This window comes from Sciurus vulgaris, assembly GCF_902686455.1.
Source record: "Sciurus vulgaris genome assembly, chromosome: 5".
Taxonomy (NCBI): Eukaryota; Metazoa; Chordata; class Mammalia; order Rodentia; family Sciuridae; genus Sciurus; species Sciurus vulgaris.
Window position 1 is genome coordinate 126,233,986 of NC_136465.1, and position 20,610 is coordinate 126,254,595.

At 37.2% G+C, this 20,610-nt stretch overlaps 1 protein-coding gene across 5 annotated transcripts in view; it reads left to right on the top strand.

The window, feature by feature from the left end:
* The window catches only part of SRGAP1 (SLIT-ROBO Rho GTPase activating protein 1), a 281,734-nt gene that overhangs the window by 131,961 nt on the left and 129,163 nt on the right, over positions 1 to 20,610 (top strand). For all 5 annotated transcript variants that reach the window (XR_013763794.1, XR_013763795.1, XM_079139661.1 and 2 more), the window contains exon 3: positions 1,879 to 2,041. Coding sequence is in view for 3 of the 5 variants with exons in the window: in XM_079139661.1 (XP_078995787.1) it covers positions 1,879 to 2,041 (163 nt within the window). In the remaining 2 variants the exon portion in view is untranslated. The remainder of the gene's footprint in view (positions 1 to 1,878; positions 2,042 to 20,610) is intronic.

Here is a 20,610-nt window from a genome sequence, read left to right on the forward strand (position 1 = left end):
TACATAATTTGATCAATCTCATTCCACACAACCTTTTTTCTCCCTCCCCCAATTGTCTTGCTCTACTCTACTGATCTCCCTTCTATTAGTAGTAGTAGTAGTAGTAGTAGTAGTAGTATCATCATCATCATTATCATTTGTTAGCAGGTATTGAACCCAGGGGCACTTAATCACTGAGCCACATCCCCAGCACTTTTTATATTTTATTTTGAGACAAGTCTTGCTAATTTGCTTAGGGCCTCCTTAAATTGCTGAGGCAGTCTTTGTACTTGCAATCCTCCTACCTCAGCCTCCTGAGTCACTGGGATTACAAGCATGGGCCACTGCACCCAGCAGCATTATTATTTGAATTAATGCGTTATAATTATATACGTATATATGTATGCATATATGTATACATATGGGAAAATATATATATGATTCTTTGTGATATATTAGAACATGGACACAGCATGAATTGGTAGATATCATTCCCCATTATTACTAATAGATATCACTTCCCCATTATTACTAATAGTAGCAATCATAAGGCAATAATAATGTGTTTATTCAATGAATGAAATAACATTTATTTAATGCTGACAATGGGGCAGAACACTGAGGATACAAAAAAGCTTAAAATACCCTCAGCGAATTTATGAGGTACATTAAAATAAATGATCAACATAGATGTTGATGTGAAGAAGGTAACATCGACCTGTGAGGCTGGATAGATAGAGAATGTCAATAGAACGTCTCCAGTTACCTGCCATGGAACCACTTTCCTTCCCAGATGGCTTTGAGAATAAATGGGAGTTTCCCAGGTGGGGGACATAATGCTCAGTGTGCCACAGGGAGAGGGAGGAGCTGCTCTGGAAGACCTGGCATCCGGCATCTCTTCCCCAAGTCTATTTCTGCCTTTTCTTCTAGTAAGGGTTTAGACTTAATGCAGCATTAAATCTAGAACCTGAGAGACTTAGTGGCACAAAGACCTAACTTAATCATTTCTTTCCCAATGTTATTAATATGTAGGGTCATAAATGATCATGAATAATAAAATAACACGTCCAATTAAATGGTACTTCTATCCCCAAGTTAGGATAAACACTATGCCATTTTGTCATTTTAGTTTTTAAAGTGAAAAACCAAAAGCAAACATTGTACTTTGACTTTTTATTTTAAGCAGCAACATCCCAGTTATGCTTTTGTTTGGAGTTTTTCTTTGAAATTTCTTAAAATGTCTCCTTAGTGGTTTGTTGTCACTTTTAGCTTTATTATCCAGAATAAAACAAGTAGCAGTTACAAATTTGAAATGCTTAATGGGTTTTAACAGGACTTGTGAGAAGTCATAAGGTAGCAAAATTCTTGGTCTATTCATGAGTTTCAAGACAGTGCTATGGAGTTCTGATTCCCCAGGAACACTGTTTGGAAAGCTAAAGGTTATGTATCAGGGGATTAATAAATAACCTTCAAATTTATGTTCTGTGGAAAGGATAACTAGTCAAATTTCTTTGCAGACTGAACATTCAAAGCAGACTTTGTGCAGTGGCAAACCACACTCTATCTAAGACACAGTAATGGTAGATTTTTATATAAACATAAATTGCCTTCCTCAATGGTGTGTTTAAAGCTAAAGGGCTTCCTGAGCACCCTGCAAGGCTGGTCAGGAGTGCAGGTTTTTATTGGTGTTCATGGTCAAGGTTTCCTCCCAAGCCTGGCAAATTCCTGGCTCTGTACTATGTGCAGGCTGAAAGACTGTTCAGAGGGCTGAGTATCCTGGTCTAAGTAACTCTCAGAATCCTGATCTGTTGTGGCACCTTAGTTGACCAGAGCGACATCACTCAACTGATTAGGGCAACTCTGAAATTGATAGTAACTCTGTCTTTCTTCACCTCTCAGGAAAGACCAAAACCTATTGTCTCCAGTGAACTGCTGGTATTTGCTCCTGAACCAAGTGAGGAGAGAAAGCAAAGACCATGCAACCTTGAGTGACATCTATCTGAACAATGTGATTATGCGGTTCATGCAGATAAGTGAGGATTCCACCAGGATGTTTAAAAAGGTACACCCCATAAATCCTCCTACAGCACACTTTTTGATAACTGCCTTGTCTAGAACCAGGAGTGAAAACAGTGTCTGAAAATATTAAAGGAGGGAGTATTCTAAAGACACAGAATAAAAAGTTAACCTTGAGGAAGCATACCTATAGTTTATATGTAGATATGTATATGTATATATGTATCATGCATGTATAGTATGTATATGGTATTATATACTAAATGCAGTTATATTCAATAAATTACTGGATCTGTGACCTGAACAATGTGAACAAAATTTTGAAAAAGATGTACTTGCAAATTGCACTTCTGCCCTTAGGAACTGCCTGCCTGAGCTTAAGAAAAATAAGATGAGAAAAGAAAAACCAAAAAAAAAAAAAAAAAAAGAAAGAAAGAAAGAAAAGAAAAGAAAAACCTTTCCTGATTCACATATGATCAGACTTGTGAAGAACGAGATTACCACATGTGCTGCTCTCTTGGAAAAATGTTATCACAATTTTTTTCTTACTCCCACCAAACCAGCAGCAGAAAGCTGTGAGAAAGCAATGAGAAGAAAATTCCACAGGGCACAGAAAATTCAGTTCCTTACATACCCGAGAACTTCCTCTTTCCCAAATCCATTTAAAAAAAAAAAAAAAAAATGGGCCTTGAAGTCTCCTTACTAGCCTCAGCCAACTCTTGGCAATTTTTTTGTTGTTTGGACATTTTTGTTGAGAACACTAACAAAATTGGACCATTTCCTGTACAGAAAATGCAGCTACTTGACCAACAAGACTGGTCTTTGGCTTTTATGTTTGTAAGTCAAGAGCCTCCCCAGCCCTCTCAGCTTTGCATTAATAGTATTTAGCGTCAATATTTATACCTATACTTACTCTTCAATAAGTAATTGTTAGTCTCAGATAGAAAACAGGGCAGGAGAACCGCCCTGTAGATTAATGATATATTTATGTTTCAAAGGGTCCTCTTAAAACAAAGACGTAGTGTTAAGCAGGCCAGCTGGAAAACTTTTTAGTCGTGTGTGATGTATCCACATTACATTTGATTTCTGACCTAGAAATGGAATTTAGCAAGCCCTAAGTTATCATGTGTTCTATTTAATAGGGGGAAAAAAGCATTTCAAACCAAGGAGAATTCCTAAAACATTGGGACCGAGGACCATATTAATTAAGAAGAGAATAGAAAGAGAAATATCCTAGTATCTTAGGTAATGGAGATTACAAAAAGGAGTTCAAACTGAGTTGGGGAAAGGAAGTAGATTTCTTGTTTTTTGGCCCTTTCTGCTAAGACCCCCTTTGGATCAGTTGGTGTTCATGAGCATCTCCCATGAGCAGGAGATTGGGATATTAGGTGTCAGAAAGCATACAGAGATAAGGAAAACTAGTCCTCATCTTCAAGGATGTTGCAGTTGAGCCAAATTTGGATGACATTAAAAGATGCTTTTCAGTCTTGGGGGCACTGGCAGGGATTTAGTCAGGGCCTCTAGGACCAGCACCTCAATAGAGTTCATTTATCCATTTAACAAAACATTTTTTAAATGCCTGGTAAACCAGAGTTAAAAGACATGTCCCTGCCTGTTAGAAGCTCATTTCAATAATTAAGGATTACCACACTCCAGAGACGCACAACCCACTCTGGGAGCCTGAGGCTGGGGAATCTTAGCTTTACTAAGGGATCAGGAAATGCTTCACGCAAGTGAAGCCTTGAAGTGAGGCTTCTAGGAGAAGCAGGCATTCATCAGGCAGACAAGGACAAGCTCTCCTGGGGGAAGCGACAGCATGTGTTCTGGGGAAGTTTGATGTGATTGGACCAGGGAGTGGGTGATGGGCGGTGAGACTAGAAAGGACAGTCAAATAAGGAGGGACTTTGTGTGTCTTACTAAGATGTAAGAATTCGTATTTTGAGAGTCAGAGTCAAGAGCTTGGTAAAGTTGGTAGAATCCTAGGAATGAGAGTCAAATGGATTTGGATTTGAATTCCCTCTCTTCTGCTTACTTGCTTTGTACTCCTGGGAGATAATTCACAAGGTTGAAGTGAAATGTTCTCTGCTCTTAAGGGAGGGAAAAGGCAAGTCTGGACAGAGGGAGAAGCTGAATTTATGGAGCTCAGGGGCAGGATGGCCTTTAGGGTTGTCTTATATCCATACAAGGAAGCGTGGCCTTTGTTTTGCAGTCACTGGTTTTGAACTGCTTTTGGGGAGGGATCCACAATGTTGGGGTGAGGCAGTTCCCTTTGGTAGAGGGTAACTCCCAAGGGCAGTTCCCAGAGAGGAATCAGCTGTGAGCTTTAGCAGCCAGTATTCCCAGAAGTTAGGGGAATGAATTCCTGGCTGTTGAAGAGAGATTCAGGTAATGCACAATAATTACAGAAAGACACAGACAGACATGTCTCTTTGTTTGTTATCTAGCATTTTCTTATCCAGATTTTCTGAGACTCAAAGAATTTACAGTGGATTCCTGATCACTTTAGCTTTTAGTGGGAGAGCAATTCATGTCTCCTGCACAGCCTTTCTCTCTTATCCATTGTTGACCAGCTGGAAAAGCAATGCTCATCACAATTGCAGATATCAGATTCTACCTTCCTCATGTCAACAAGCAGATTGCACACCTCACCTTTCCATCTTGCTGGAAAAAAGGAAGACCAAGAGGCAGAAGGAAAAAGGAAGGCCAGAAGTTATTGAGGAGAAAGATTAATTAAACCAAAAGAACACATTTGTATCTGAATGCAAAGAAAGCCAGAATCTACATAGTTCAAGTCCAAAAGATTTTCATGTTCCTTTATATTAGAAAGGAACACTAATATTTTCTGCTTTTCTTTTATACAACTCATCTTCCATTGTTATGGTTCTAGGTTAGAGGACTATTTTATTTTCAAATGGGAAGAAATCATGGGTTGGTCCAATGAGGCCTTTACAACCCCTATGGAGTCCTTGGGGCATAGGTTTCTTGGGAAGGGCTCTTGAGACTCTTTTCAAAATGATTCCCATGTCTATTTGGAGATTCATATAGATGCTGTGTTCTTGATCTTCAGAGTTTTGACCTGTTAAACAGCTACATCTTACTCAATTTATTCAATGACAGAGAATCCTTTTACTCAGAGTGTTATATCAAATAAGGAGTTTAGACCAGGTTAATTCCAGCCATATTCTTGTGCCCAAATGCATATAATTATCAAGAAGACACTTACAAAAATACCTAATTGCATGCATAGTGGTAGGAAAGAGCTTCAAGATTTAAGTCTTAATCACATTAGATACAATTACATAGTTGCCTTAGCTTATCAGAAAATTTTCAACAGGTTGAAAAGGGGAAGCTTTTTAAAAAACAATAATCATTCAAATGTTAATTATTTTAGACATAGACCTTTAAGGTGTGTTGGTCAGTATAACACAGTGATTCAGCTTTTAGATTCTGAAATAAGATATTTGGGGGTAAAAACCTTGACTTTGTCACTGTTAGTAGTTATATAGACTTGAGAGTATTTGTAAACCTCATAAGCCTCAGTTTCCACATCTATAAAGTGGGTATAATAACCTATTCCCAATAGTTGTATGGAGGATTCATGAGTCATATATGAAAAGCAACTTAGCCCAGTATCTAGACTTAATCTGTCCTAAGTAACTAGTATCTTTATTATCATTGATATTGTAATAATTAATTCCATATACCTGTAATAATTATGCAATTTGAGATTATTCATTAATCTCACATTAAATAAATGTGTCCTCATTCTAAGGAGAATGTGTGAGGCAACATTGTGATATCCACTTTCAGATCATCATCTATCACTTGTTATGAAGTACCAAACCATATTTATAAGCCAACTCTGAGAAATACCCTCATAACATCATTGCTTGTAGCTGAATTAAACTTTTTATCCTCCAGTTTCAACAGTTAGTGAATAACCAAATGAATGCCTGAGTTGGTTAACACTCCTTGCCTCTCAGATCCCTAATAGCCTTTCCACATTGACAGCCCTATCTTTGAGGCTACATTGATGGCTCATTTATTCAACAGGATGAATTACTCAATTCCAGACCTTCAGTCAAATATGGGCCATGCAGAAAGGGATAAGAGAGAGCTGCCTTTACTCTCTTAAGTCCTGCTTCACCGTTTTATGAGCAGGTCAGACTTCCAGGGCTCCTTATACATAAAGGTTTGTTTCATTATCAAGCCCCACATTTTCCCCAAAGAATAAGGGCTGGTGATGTGCCCTTCACCCTGTTCTCCAGCCCTGCCTCCCAGAGTCACGAGATTCTACTTCTTTCCATTACTCATACTGAAAGAGAATGTTCTACATCTGGTTCGGTGCTAGAGCCAGAAAATGTGCAATTCATATGCTACACATAAAAATGTAATTAATGTCAGCAGTCTCCGTTGCAGGGCAGGCTACAGCCAGATCGCAGTAACCATTCTATTTAAATACCTACTCACTAGATAGGACTTACCAATTTTAAGAATGTTAATAGAGATATGTAATTTAGAGGGAGCACCATAAAATGGTGCCATTTGAATATGTCAAATTTATCCCTGTGCTTTAAATTATCTTGAAGGCTGTCATTTTCCATGAATGATTCTAAAATTATTAATATACTTTTCCCTCTGTTTTTTGAATAAATACAAATACAAGTATAGATGATTATTTTTATCTTCCAACAACAATGGCATCTGTAAATATTACTTGCTGATGTTTAACTGTGTGCCAAGGTCTGCCTTCTTCTCATATTAGCTCACACATCCTCACAGCTGCCCAATGGATAGGTATTATTGGATCCATATTTTAAGGATAAAGAAATAAAATGCTCGGGGATATGATTGCAGAGCCAGGCTGCCTAGTATATGTTCTTCTCTTCACCCATATTTTAGATAGTTCATAACTGTTATGGACTATGTTGACATTTCTTTGATCATAATTGGAGATGTATGGGGTCAGCAACTTCTAGGAAATAAGACACTAGGGTTCTTCGTCCTGTTCATGTCTTATGAAAATCCTAAACAAACCTCTTGTAAATTGAGACAGAAAAATGTCAGTCATCCTCTTTATAGACAGGGTTTCAAAACCACAGAGACTGACCCCAAGCCACTGAGAATTATCCTCCTCTGGTATAAATGCATAGATTATCAGATTTAGAATCATAGGAATTAAATTAATACACTTTTGGTATTGCTGATTCTGTGAATTAATTTGAAAAGAAAAGGAGATAACTAGTAAAATTCATAATCAGGGCTGGGGTTGTGGCTTAGTGGTAGGGCACTTGCCTTGCATGCTTAGGACACTGGGTTCGATCCGCAGCACCACATAAATAAATAAAACAAATGAAATAAAGGTATTTTGTCCATCTACAACTAAAATTTTTTTAATTTTAAAAAGATAATTATTTTTTTATTTTTACTGAAGTCAGCCATATTCTATTTAAATACCCCAATATGAAAAAAGAAAGATATTTTATAGGGATAAAGCTCCTTTTTCAAATAGACCATTTAGAATAGGTTAATATGTAAACAGATGCTTAGTCAAAGTTAATAAAAGATACTAGTCTATTAAAGATCTCTAAGACTCTGACCTTGTATTGAAAAAAAGTGCATAAATTTAAAGCATTGAAAACTACCAATCTGTATGTATATAAAAAGTTTCTTTTTTAATATAAAATATATATTGAGTATAGAAATTTTGAAAATGCTAAGAGACATAGAGAATAACAATTACCCATATTAACACTATTTACTAATTAATATTTTGGGCTGTTTTTTCAATGTTTATATGTATATACTATATATGGATAATATACAAGCATACGTATGTATTTTACAAAATTAGATATACCATTGCATGTAGCTTGGAAATCTGCCTTTCCATATAAAACCTAATTAGCCTTTTTCGTGTCTAGAAATAATTTTTCAGAATATGATACTTCATGCCTGTATAGTGTTCCACTCTCTGCATGGCCCCATGTTATTATTTGACATTTAAATGTTTCACACATCAGTGATATTTTTCTTATGCTACATTCCTGGGGGTAGAATTGTTGAGTCAAAGTGTGGTCTTAGAATTTCATGCTTTTGAAGCAATTCTTACTTTTTACCTTTTCAAAGTAATGATGGTCATGGCTGTGATTTACCAACTAGTAATATATTCCCTGAAAAATAAATGGACTATTTTATTAGAAAGAACAACCAGATGTGATTCAGTATGCTTATGCAACAGTGGTAAATAATATAACAAGAGGAACTTTTTCAAAGCATTTTAGTGCACTGTAGCAGAAGAATTAAATGGTACTCTGGTAGCCTCGAGGGACAGCTTAATTATTGATAGGACCTGGATAAATAAGTAAGAATAGCTCAAGCTAACACTTCTAACTGGTTCTCTTGAATTTTATCACCATATGGCTAGTTTGTTTTTCTAGAAATAAATTAAAACCAAACTTTTGTTTCTTATAATGATACAATTTTCTGAATTATTTTAGAAAATATTTTTAATGTGTTTTCATAAATAGTATATCAGATTGTCAGGCCCATAGTAAGTGCTCAATGAATAGCAGTGATTGATACTGCTGTTCTGGTATTTATATTCTTGCCTTTATTACTTAGCAACAATAGGACATGCATAATTGGCCTGGCTACAAATTTAGCAGATGAAGTGCTATAAAAAGCCATTGACAATCTGTTTAGAAACTTTATCCAAGGCTTACAAGCAGGACAAGAAGCCAATGCTATATGTGACTCCTTAAAAATTAGTTAAAACAATAATTTAAAAAAATTCATGTCAGCAAAGTTGAACATTTTTTGTCTTGCATTATGATACTTTTGTACCAATGCTCTAATGTTAGTTAGTTGAACTCATAATTACATTTAGAATAGTTGTCAAAAAGGTATCTAAGGGCTGGGGAGATAGCTCAGTCGATAGAGTGCTTGCCTTGCAAGCACAAGGCCCTGGGTTCGATCCCCAGCACTGCAAAAAAAAAAAAAAAAAGTATCTGAAAACCTATTTTTAACAACAACAACAAAAAAAACTAGAACTTTAAATTATTTAAACAGGTATCTCTGCTTTACTTTTCTTCTGTTTTCTTATCTGTAACTTCTGATTTTTGTATATGGACAGATTACATAATAAACTACACGATAAAACGATTTTCTATTATAAACTAAAGCCTTAAAGAAGAAAAATTGGGCATGGAATATATCAGTGTTTAGTGTAAAGAGGTGGAAAAATAAGTAAAACATTCCCAAACGCCATTTATTAAGGAAGAATTGGCCTATTCTCCAGGTCTAGTTGAAAAATACACTTGAATTTTCAGTATTAGGATGATTTGCATGAGAAGAGGTGAAATGGGGGCCTTCTGAACAAGATAGCAGCTTGTACCTGGGCTCCAGCTGCCTCACCTCCCAAATTATCTGTAGAATGATGAATGAGATACATAAAAAATCAGGATGATCCTTTCAACTTCAAGAAGCTCTCTTGACTCCTCTGCTGAAACTCTCTGAAGTCCGCCATTTCGCTCAGAGTAAAGTCTATACCCCATTTCCTTCCACAACTTTATTTTTCTCAATATCACTCATTCCTTTCTATGTGTGTTACTTAATTATATATTTACTTAATTATTTGTTCACTTTTTGTTACCTCTCAGTTTCAACATAAGTTCCTGAGGGAAGGAATTTGTGTTGATCACTGAAACAGGTTCTATTGCATAGTAAGCACATATATACTTCTTCAATGAATAAGTAGTGAATAAAGATTTACATCTGTATTACAAACCAGAGATTAGAAACTGTTATGACATACACATAACAGAAATTTCAGAACAATTCATAAAGGTGTGGTATTAGCAGGGCCAGATTTAAGCAACACCATAATGTAAAACTATTTCCCAAAAGAGAGAAATCAGAGGAGGTCCTAGCAGTAATCCATCTTCAGAGGCAAGGTTCAGCTAGAAGGACTGATGAGATCCATCACTGGGATATCCTCTCTCTTTTTTGATGGAATGGTAGCCCTGGCACACTGGTTGGGAACGCTGTAGTTGGCACCAAGCATCCATAGGCACCTTGAAACTCACAGTAAGATTTGTTTGCCTCTCACTTAACTCTCCCAACTGAAAGTTTCTCTTAAGATTATTCAGATCCTTTTTCATCAATTCGCTGAGATATTTGGAGACCCATTCTTCATAAAAACCAATCAAGAACTGTCTCTTAAAGTCAAGTTCTATCTCCTATTTGATTTTTATGACAATACCATGCATTAGGTATATATTTATAGTGATGAGTATGAATAAAAAGAGAAGAATCATAATTCCTTTAAAATATGCTGTAGTTTATTCATTCATTTATTTTTTTAATTGTAAACAAATGGGATACACGTTGTTTCTCTATTTGTATATGGAGTCAAGGCATACCGTTTGTTAATCATAAATTTACATAGGGTAATGTTATTTGATTCATTCTGTTATTTTTTTTCCTTCCCCCCACCGCTCTTTTCCCTCATTACAGTCCTTCCTTCCTCCATTCTTACCACCCTCCTTAACCCTAACCCTAAACCTAACGCTAACCCTAACGCTAACCCCTCCTACCCCACCCCCTTATATGTCCTCATCCGCTTATCAGAGAGATCATTCGTCCTTTAGTTTTTTGAGATTGGCTTATCTCACTTAGCATAATATTCTCCAATTTCATCCATTTGCCTGCAAATGCCATAATTTTATCATTCTTCATGGCAGAGTAATATTCCATTGTATATATATGCCATAGTTTCTTTATCCATTCATCAACTCTAGGGCATCTAGGTTGGTTCCACAATCTCGCTATGGTGAATTGAGCAGCTATGAACATTGATGTGGCCGTATCTCTGTAGTATGCTGATTTTAAGTCCCTTGGGTATAGGCCAAGGAGTGGGATAGCTGGGTCAAATGGTGGGTTCCATTCCAAGCTTTCTGAGGAATCTCCATACTGCTTTCCAGAGTGGCTGCACTAATTTGCAACCCCACCAAGCAATGTGTGAGTGTACCTTTTTCCCCACATCCTCGCCAACACCTATTGTTGCTTGTGTTCTTGATAATCGCCATTCTAATTGGGGTGAGATGGAATCTTAGGGTAGTTTTGATTTGCACTTCTCTTATTACTAGAGTTGTTGAACATTTTTTCATATATCTGTTGATTGCTTGTACATCTTCTTCTGTGAAGTGTCTGTTCATTTCCTTAGCCCATTTGTTGACTGGATTATTTGTATTCTTGGTGTAGAGTTTTTTGAGTTCTTTATAGAGTCTGGAAATTAGCGCTCTATCTGAAGTATGAGTGGCAAAGATATTCTTCCACTCTGTAGGCTCTCTCTTCACATTACTGATAGTTTCCTTTGCTGAGAGAAAGCTTTTTAGTTTGAATCTGTCCCAGTTATTGATTCTTGCTTTTATTTCTTGTGCTATGGGAGTCCTGGTAAGGAAGTCTGATCCTAAGCCAACAAGGTGAAGATTTGGACCTACTTTTTCTTCTGTAAGATGCAGGGTCTCTGGTCTGATTCCGAGGTCCTTAATCCATTTTGAGTTGAGTTTTATGCAGGTTGAGAGATAGGGGTTTAGTTTCATTCTGTTGCATATGGTTTTCCAGTTTTCCCGGCACCATTTGTTGAAGAAGCTATCTTTTCTCCATTGCATATTTTTGGTCCCTTTGTCTAGTATGAGAAAATTGTATTTATTTGGGTTTGTGTCCATGTCCTCTATTCTGTACCATTGATCTACCTGTCTATTTTGGTACCAATACCATGCCGTTTTTGTTACTATTGCTTTGTAATAGAGTTGAAGATCTGGTATTGCGATACCCCCTGCTTCGCTCTTTCTACTGAGGATTGCTTTAGCTATTCTGGGTTTCTTATTCTTTCAGATGAATTTCATAATTGCTTGCTCTATTTCTGTAAGGTACATCATTGGGATTTTAATTGGAATTGCATTGAATCTGTATAGCACTTTTGGTAGTATGGCCATTTTGACAATATTAATTCTGCCTATCCAAGAACATAGGAGATCTTTCCATCTTCTAAGGTTTTCTTTAATTTCTTTCTCTAGTGTTCTGTAGTTCTCATTGTAGAGGTCTTTCACCTCTTTTGTGAGATTGATTCCCAGGTATTTTATTTTTTTCAATGCTATTGTGAATGGGGTAGTTTTCCTAATTTCTCTTTCTGAAGATTCATCACTTATGTATAAAAATGCGTTGGATTTATGAGCATTGATCTTGTAACCTGCTACTTTACTGAATTCACTTATGAGTTCTAAGAGTTTTCTGGTGGAATTTCCAGGTTCCTCTAAATATATAATCATGTCATCAGCGAACAGGGATAGTTCAAGTTCCTCTTTTCCAATTCGTATCCCTTTAATTTCTTTGGTTTGTCTAATTGCTCTGGCTAGAGTCTCAAGAACGATGTTGAATAGAAGTGGTGAAAGAGGGCATCCCTGTCTTGTTCCAGTTTTTAGGGGGAATGCTTTCAGTTTTTCACCATTTAGAATGATATTGGCCATGGGCTTAGCATAGATGGCCTTTACAATGTTAAGGAATGTTCCCACTACCCCGATTTTTACTAGTGTTTTGAGCATGAAGAGATGCTGTATTTTATCGAATGCTTTTTCTGTATCTATTAAAATAATCATGTGATTCTTAACTTTTAGTCTGTTGATATGGTGAATGACATTTATTGATTTCCAGATGTTATACCAACCTTGCATCCCTGGGATAAAACCCACTTGATCGTGGTGCACTATCTTTTCAATATATTTTTGTATGCGATTTGCTAAAATTTTGTTGAGAATTTTTGCGTCAATGTTCATTAAGGATATTGGTCTGAAATTTTCTTTCCTCGATGTGTCTCTGTCTGGTTTAGGTATCAGTGTGATATCGGCTTCATAGAATGAGTTTGGGAGGGTTCCCCCTTCTTCTATTTTATGGAATACTTTGAGAAGTATTGGAATGAGCTCTTCTTTAAAGGTTTTGTAGAACTTGGCTGAAAACCCATCTGGTCCCGGACTTTTCTTTGTTGGTAGGCTTTTGATGACCTCTTCTATTTCATTGCTTGAAATTGATTTAAGTTGTGTATGTCCTCCTCATTCAGTTTAGGTAATTCATATGTCTCTAGAAACTTGTTGATGTCTTCGAGGTTTTCTGTTTTGTTGGAGTATAGATTTTCAAAATAGCTTCTAATTATGTTTTGTATTTCACTCGTGTCTGTTGTGATATTTCCTTGTTCATTCAGTATTTTAGTAATTTGAGTTTTCTCCCTCTTTCTCTTTGTTAGTGTGGCTAAGGGTTTATCAATTTTGTTTATTTTTTCAAAGAACCAACTATTTATTTTGTTAATTTTTCTGATTGTTTCTTTTGTTTCAATTTCGTTGATTTCAGCTCTGATTTTAACTATTTCCTGTCTTCTACTACTCTTGGTGTTGGTCTGCTCTTCTTTTTCTAGGACTTTGAGCTGTAGTGTTAAGTCGTTTATTTGTTGATTTCTACTTCTTTTGTTGAATGCGCCCCATGAAATAAATCTTCCTCTAAGGACTGCTTTCATAGTGTCCCAGAGATTTTGATATGATGTGTCTTTGTTCTCATTTACTTCTAAGAATTTTTTAATTTCCCTCCTGATGTCTTCTGTTATCCATTCATCATATGATAGTGTATTATTTAATCTCTAAGTATTGGAGAAGTCTGTTTTTTATTCTGTCATTTATTTCTAATTTCAATCGATTATGATCTGATAGAGTACAAGGTATTATCTCTATCTTCTTGTATTTGCTAACAGTAGCTTTGTGGCATAAAACATGGTCTTATTTTAGAGAAGGATCCATGTGCTGCTGAGAAGAAAGTGTATTCGTTCTTTGTTGGATGGTATATTCTATATAAGTCAGTTAAGTCTAAATTGTTTATTGTGTTATTGAGATCTATGGTTTCTTTATTCAATTTTTGTTTGGACAGTCTATCCAGTGGTGAGAGAGATGTTTTAGTATTATAGGTTCGTAGTATTATTGTGTTGTGGTCTATTTGATTTCTGGAATTGAGAAGGATTTGTTTGACATACATGAATGAGCCAATGTTCAGGGCATAGATATTTATGATTGTTATGTCTTGCTGATTTATGCTTCCCTTAAGCAGTATGTAATGTCCTTCTTTATCCCTTCTGACTAGTTTTGGCTTGAAGTCCACATTATCTGAAATGAGGATGGATACTTCAGCTCTTTTGCTGTGTCCATGTGCATGGTATGTTTCTTCCCATCCTTTCACCTTTAGTCTATGGGTGTCTCTTTCTATGAGAAGAGTCTCTTGCATGCAGCATATTGTTGGATTTTTCTTTTTAATCCAATCTGCCAGTCTATGTCTTTTGATTGATGAGTTCAGGCCATTAACATTCAGGGTTATTATTGTGATATGATTTATATTCCCAGTCATTTGACTCATTTTTGTTTTTTGACATGATTTGGTTTCTCCTTTATTTGGCTATTCCTTTAGGCTAGTTCCTCCTGTTGCTGATTTGCATCATTGTTTTTCATCTCTTCCTCATGGAATATTTTGCTGAGAATGTTCTGTAATGCCGGCTTTCTTTTTGTAAATTCCTTTAGCTTTTGTTTATCATGGAAGGATCTTATTTCATTGTCAAATCTGAAAGTAAGTTTTGCTGGGTATAAGATTCTTGGTTGGCATCCGTTTTCTTTCAGGGCTTGGTAAATGTTGTTCCAGTCCCTTCTAGCTTTTAGGGTCTGGATTGAAAAATCTGCTGATATTCTTGTTGATTTCCCCCTGAATGTAATTTGATTCTTTTCTCTTGCGGCCTTTAAAATTCTGTCTTTATTTTGTTTGTTAGGTATTTTCATAATAATGTGCCTTGGTGTGGGTCTGTTGTAATTTTGTGTATTCGGAGTCCTATAAGCCTCTTGTACTTGGTTTTCCATTTCATTCTTCAGATTTGGGAAATTTTCTGATATTATTTCATTGAATAGATTGTTCATTCCTTTGGTTTGTTTCTCTAAGCCTTCTTCAATCCCAATAATTCTCAAATTTGGCCTTTTCATGATATCCCATAATTCTTGTAGATTCTGTTCATGATTTCTTACCATCTTTTCTGTTTGGTCAACTTTGTTTTCAAGATTATATATTTTGTCTCCGATATCTGAGGTTCTGTCTTCCAGGTGTTCTATCCTATTGGTTATGCTTTCTATGGAGTTTTTAACTTGGTTTTATTGTTTCCTTCATTTCAAGGATTTCTGTTTGTTTTTTTATTCAATATCTCTAACTCTTTATTGAAATGATCTCTTGCTTCCCGTATTTGCTCTTTTAACTGTTGATTGGTATGATCATTTAATGTCTGCATTTGCTCTTTCATCTCCTCCTTCAATGCCTGCATTTGCTCTTTCATCTCCTTGTTTGCTTCCTTTCTGACATTTCTTCTGCTGTGCTGTCATTGGGTTTTATTGATATAGTATCTAGGTTTGTTTGGGACATTTTCTTTCCTTGTTTTCTGATATTGGTCAGATGTCAGTGGGACTCTGAGATATTGCAGATTTCCTCTATTGGCTTATAGTGTCCCTGTAGATTTCCAGTGTATCACTGCCCAGCCTTCACTAGCCTGAAGTTGATAATGCAGTGCTTCCGAAGAAAGCTGCCTCTAGCTTGCTACTGGTTCCAGGGCTTGGAGTTGCCTCTGTGAGGAAAGGCTGTCACTGGGTGGTCTGCTTGAGAAGCTAGCCTCGACAGGTGCCTCCCACCGGAGGGAGCAGGGCTGCTTGGGGAAGTCCCTGGCTGCCCTGTCCTGGTCCCTGAAGCTGCCTGCAGGCCAGAGCTCACTGCTGGCTCCAGGACTTGGAGCTGATTCTGTGCAGAAAGGCTCTCACTGGGGGGCCTGCTCTGAGACACTGGCCGTGTGGGAGGAGCCCACTGCCAGAGGGAGCAGGGCTACCTGGGGAAGACTCTAGCTGCCCTGCCCTGCTCTGATAAGCCACCTTTATCCAGGCCTGCCGCCCAGGCCGAGCTTCACTCAGTGGGGGAGACTCACCCCGTTGCTCTATTTTAGTCTGAGTCTTCAATGCCTCCCCTTCTTGAATCCTGGGTTCTGGAGTGACAGGAGATGCAGTCACCCTCTAGTCCGCCATCTTGGATCCTCCTTCATTTATTAATACATTCTTATTGTAGCTTTCTTCATCTCAGACATTCAAGATAACAGAAGTGACTAAGACACACATTGTTCCTGACCCTTGAATAGACAATAAAAATCTTAATTTCTGAGCAGCATGTTAACTGTTCAGATATATAGAGAAGCCCATTGCTTCTTATGACTTAGGGGTCAGGAGGACTAAAACTTCAATAGATTGTTAAGAGTTAGCTGGATAGAGCAGAGAAACAGAGGAGTAGAAAACTGTTCCAGGATGAAACAACATGTGTAAAGAACCAGATGCATTAAAGAACAAAGATGTTAAGGGGAAATGGGCTGTTCTTATGAGTGACTGAAAGAATGGGCAAGTACATGGCAAGAGAGTTAACTGGAGAGGTAAGAAGGAGCAGAGGTTAAAGATCATGTTGAGCAGCTTGAATCTATCCTAAGATTAGCAGGAAAACATTTACAAGTTAAATATGGTGGTGAGATGACCAACTTTCAATGTGCCTGGAGTATAGAGAGTGCATTGAAAAGTGATAAGATTACGGTCTTTAGATACTGATTTTGAAGCTGTTCAGATGAATCCAGATGGGCGAGGAGGATGTTTTCCATTGGGTGTGTTAATGGATATAGAAGTATGTATAGATTTTGAGCAGTGTGTTAGAGACAGAATCTGTAGGACCTAGTAATTGATTGGCTGGGGTGAGAGAAAAGAAGGGATGAAGAGGTAGCAAAAGAGACATCTAGGATTTTGCATTTGTCAGGATGATGGAATATACATGGGAGGAGGAGGTTTTGGGCATAGAGACCATGATGGAAAAATGATGGTGGAGAAGATAATATGTTAATTTTGGATTGCCTGTGCCTAACTGGGTAGAAGTCCCACAAGCAGACTAAGAACTTCAGAAGAGATCAAACCTAGAGAGTTGGAAATCTTTAATATGTGGCTGTCAATTAAGTCTTGAAAGTGCTTGAGGTAACCAAGGAGAACCTGTGGGATGGAAGGGAAGAATAAGAAAAGGTCTCAGAGAAACCAGGAATTAAAGGTAAGAAGAAGAAAAGTATTCTACAAAGTGAAAGAGAAGGGGCAACCAAAGAAGTATGGAGGGACCCAGGAGGGTGAAGTCTGAGATGTTTAGCCAAGAAATTGTGGCAAGGAGGAATGGTCAGTATGACAAAGACTGAGGCATGCCCATTGATTTTAGCCACGAAGGTTATTGAAAACCTTGACTACAGCAATCTAAGTAGAAGAGTAGGGGGTTGAGTAGTCAGAAAAAAGGTGAGAAAGAAAATGTGGATAATATCATCTAGAAATTTGCCTGTGAGGAAGAGAAATAACGGGAGGTATTTGGAAGAATACAGGGTCAAAAGAGACTTATTCATGGTAAGTTTTTGGTTTTGGTTTTGGTTTTTGGGGGGGATTGTTTGTTTCAAAATGTGAGAACAGAACCAATTTAAAATGTTGGAGGGAAGGAATCAGAAAAAGTGAGAACTTCAAGGGCTAGAAGAGAACAGGTATAATTGATTGATCCAAAACCCTACAAAAGTGTTAAGTAATGGTATCCAAAGGGCAGGCAGAGGAATTAGCCTTTGGCAAGAGACTCTATTAGGAGAGAAGAAATGAGAGCTGGTGATGCTGCAGATGGCTTTGTAGTTGTGGTAGCAGGGTGCTGTGGGATTCTTTGTGACATTGAAAGCGATGCCCTCTGATAAGGAAGAGAAGAGTGCTCCCAATGGGGAGCATAGATTTGCAAAAAGTTGAGAAGATTCTAAACAACCCCTTGGAGAAACTGAAGATTTTAAAAAAAATTTTAATGTAATAGAAGAAAAAATTACCACTTCAGAAGATATAATGGTCTGAAAATAGATTGAGTTTCAAACAAACATACTGAAGAAACACATAGATATATCTTAATAGTATTTCTGAGCTTCAAGCTTGAATGGATTCTACAAGTATCACATAAACACATGCTTTCCCAAAAAGAACACAAATGTCAGAAAGCAACGGAGCCAAACCTACAAAAGCAACCGAAGGAAAAGTTTATAACCCTAAGCTTCTCTGTGCAGTCAAGTTGTTACTCATTTTAAAAAGCAGTTGAATAATCTTAAACGTATGCTATAGTATCTTGAATCCATACTTGTGACCCAAGTGATCTTTTCCCCAGTCTTTTAAGCAGCCTTCACCTACACTGACTTTTGGGTTGGCCATATGCCTTGATTTGGTCAATATTATGATAATAAATATGAAACAAGCAGATTCTCGAAAAGTCCTTTCACATTGGAACTAGCCTTCTCTGATGCTTTTGGAACCCGAGACCAAAATGTAAGCATGTCCTAGTTAGCTTGTTAAGTGAGAAACAAGACTACAGGAAAGGCAACTGAGACATCCTAAGTGATAGCTGGTCAACTACGAGACATATGAATGAAGACATATTAGATCATTCACTTGCCACCTGACCCCAACTGACCACAAATGCAAGAGAGAACACAGCCAAGCTGGCCCAGAACAGAAGAATCCCCGAGCTGACCTGCAGAAGGGTGAGCTCAGTCACATAGTGTTTTAAACCACTGAGTTATAGATGCTTTGTTACACAGCAAAAGCTAAATGATACACTAGGTGAAGACCCGTTTTGCCAGAAAGAAAAAAATCAAAAGATAAGCAGAGGTTCTGAGTAAAGGGAGTCAGCATAGGTCATTATGTCTTTTCCATTAAATGCATCTATGAAACCTAAACACAAAGTCTGAATCAACAGTTTGAAAACTCTAAAAATTAAATAGCAGCCTGAATTAGGGAAGAAAACCAGATCTTTAAATCCTACAAGATCAGCAGTAGGTTTCCCATTTTCCCCCCTTCATTATCCTTCAGCCTAGGGGCAAGGCAGCTGGGAACCTAAAAGTAAACATCAGACATGAACATAGGAAACTCTAGGAGAAGCCTTGCATTGTGACTCAAAGAGCAGGAAAGCGAGAGTAAAGAATATTCCCAATCTTTTTCTTTCCTTCAATTCCTCATGCTCCAGGCCCCAGACATCCCACAATGGCAATGGCAGTAGCAGTAGTGACAACGATGGGGGCCCATAAGCTAAACTCTCTTAAGGGAGGGACTTGGGCTAGCGATATAGCCCATCATGTAGAGTACCTGCCTCACAAGCTCGAGACCTGGGTTCGAGTCCCCAGCACTGTTAGATTGCAGAAATAACAAACAAACAAACAAAACAAATTCAGAATCCTCTCCTCTCTTTCTAAGGAACTGTTCTCGCCTATCATAGGAGCTGTGTTCTAAGAAATTGGAGTAAATACCTATTATTCTATTTTTTTCTATGCATCCGCTGCCACTTACCTCCATAAATTTCTTCATAAGCTGCTGAACCCCTAATTTGTAAATGAACAGGTCTGATCTTAAACAGTATACCTGCCACGGATATGAAAACTAAACTAAAGGATAGGACCATTGTTTGAATTCCAGACTGACCAGTAGGTATCGCATATGCAGGGAAGATCTATAAGCACTGCAAAGACATTGGAAACAGAACTGACATTGAAACCACAACCCATAGAAGACTAATCAGAATTTGTATCCTGAATCCAACCAGTTTATTTTCTGATAAAACGAAAATGCCACATTTTATACGTGATTCAAACATGACCCCGCGTCTCATAACATAACATTCAAAATATAAGACTACAAGTCAAAATTACTCAAGACACCATGAACCAGTAAATTCCTTCTTGGATGAGGACGGGTAAGGATTCAGTGTGTCTATGGCTCTTTGGAAATGAACTTTAAATTAAGTGCTGTAACCTGCAATGGCTCTGTTCTATGGAGTTGGTCCAAACCCACATAGCGGTTACAGTGGATTTGTCATGATGGTTTGAGCCTCAACTCAATGGAAAAACAACGAACAGATAGAAATTGTGAAATGACACAAATGTTTGAATTATTTAATGAAGATTTTTAAAAGCATGTATAGTAAAAATGTTCCAAGAAGTAAGAACAAATGCTTTTGAAATGAACGAAAAGATAGAAAGTGTCAGCAAAGAAAATAAAGGATATAAAGAAGAACCAAATGGAAATTTTGAACTGAAAAATACAATAACTGAACATTTTAAAACTCACTAGATGGGCTGAATAGCAGAGTGAAACTAACAGAGGGAAGAAATCAGTGAACCTAAAGTTAGATTAACAAAAAAATTATCCAATCTGAACAAAAGAAAGGGAAAAAGGACTGAAAGAAGAGAATGAACCAAGTTGGGGACTTTTAAGATAATACCAGAAAATCTAATGTTTGTGTTATCAGTTTTTCTGAAAGAGAAGAAAAAGACTGTGGTGCAGAAAAAAGTATTTGAAAAATGATTGCAAGAAATCTTCCCAAATTTAGCAAATGACGTGGTTACTCAGTCTAGAAGTTCATCAAAGTCAAACTAGATAAACTCAAAGACATTCACACCCAGATACATCCTAATTAAACTAA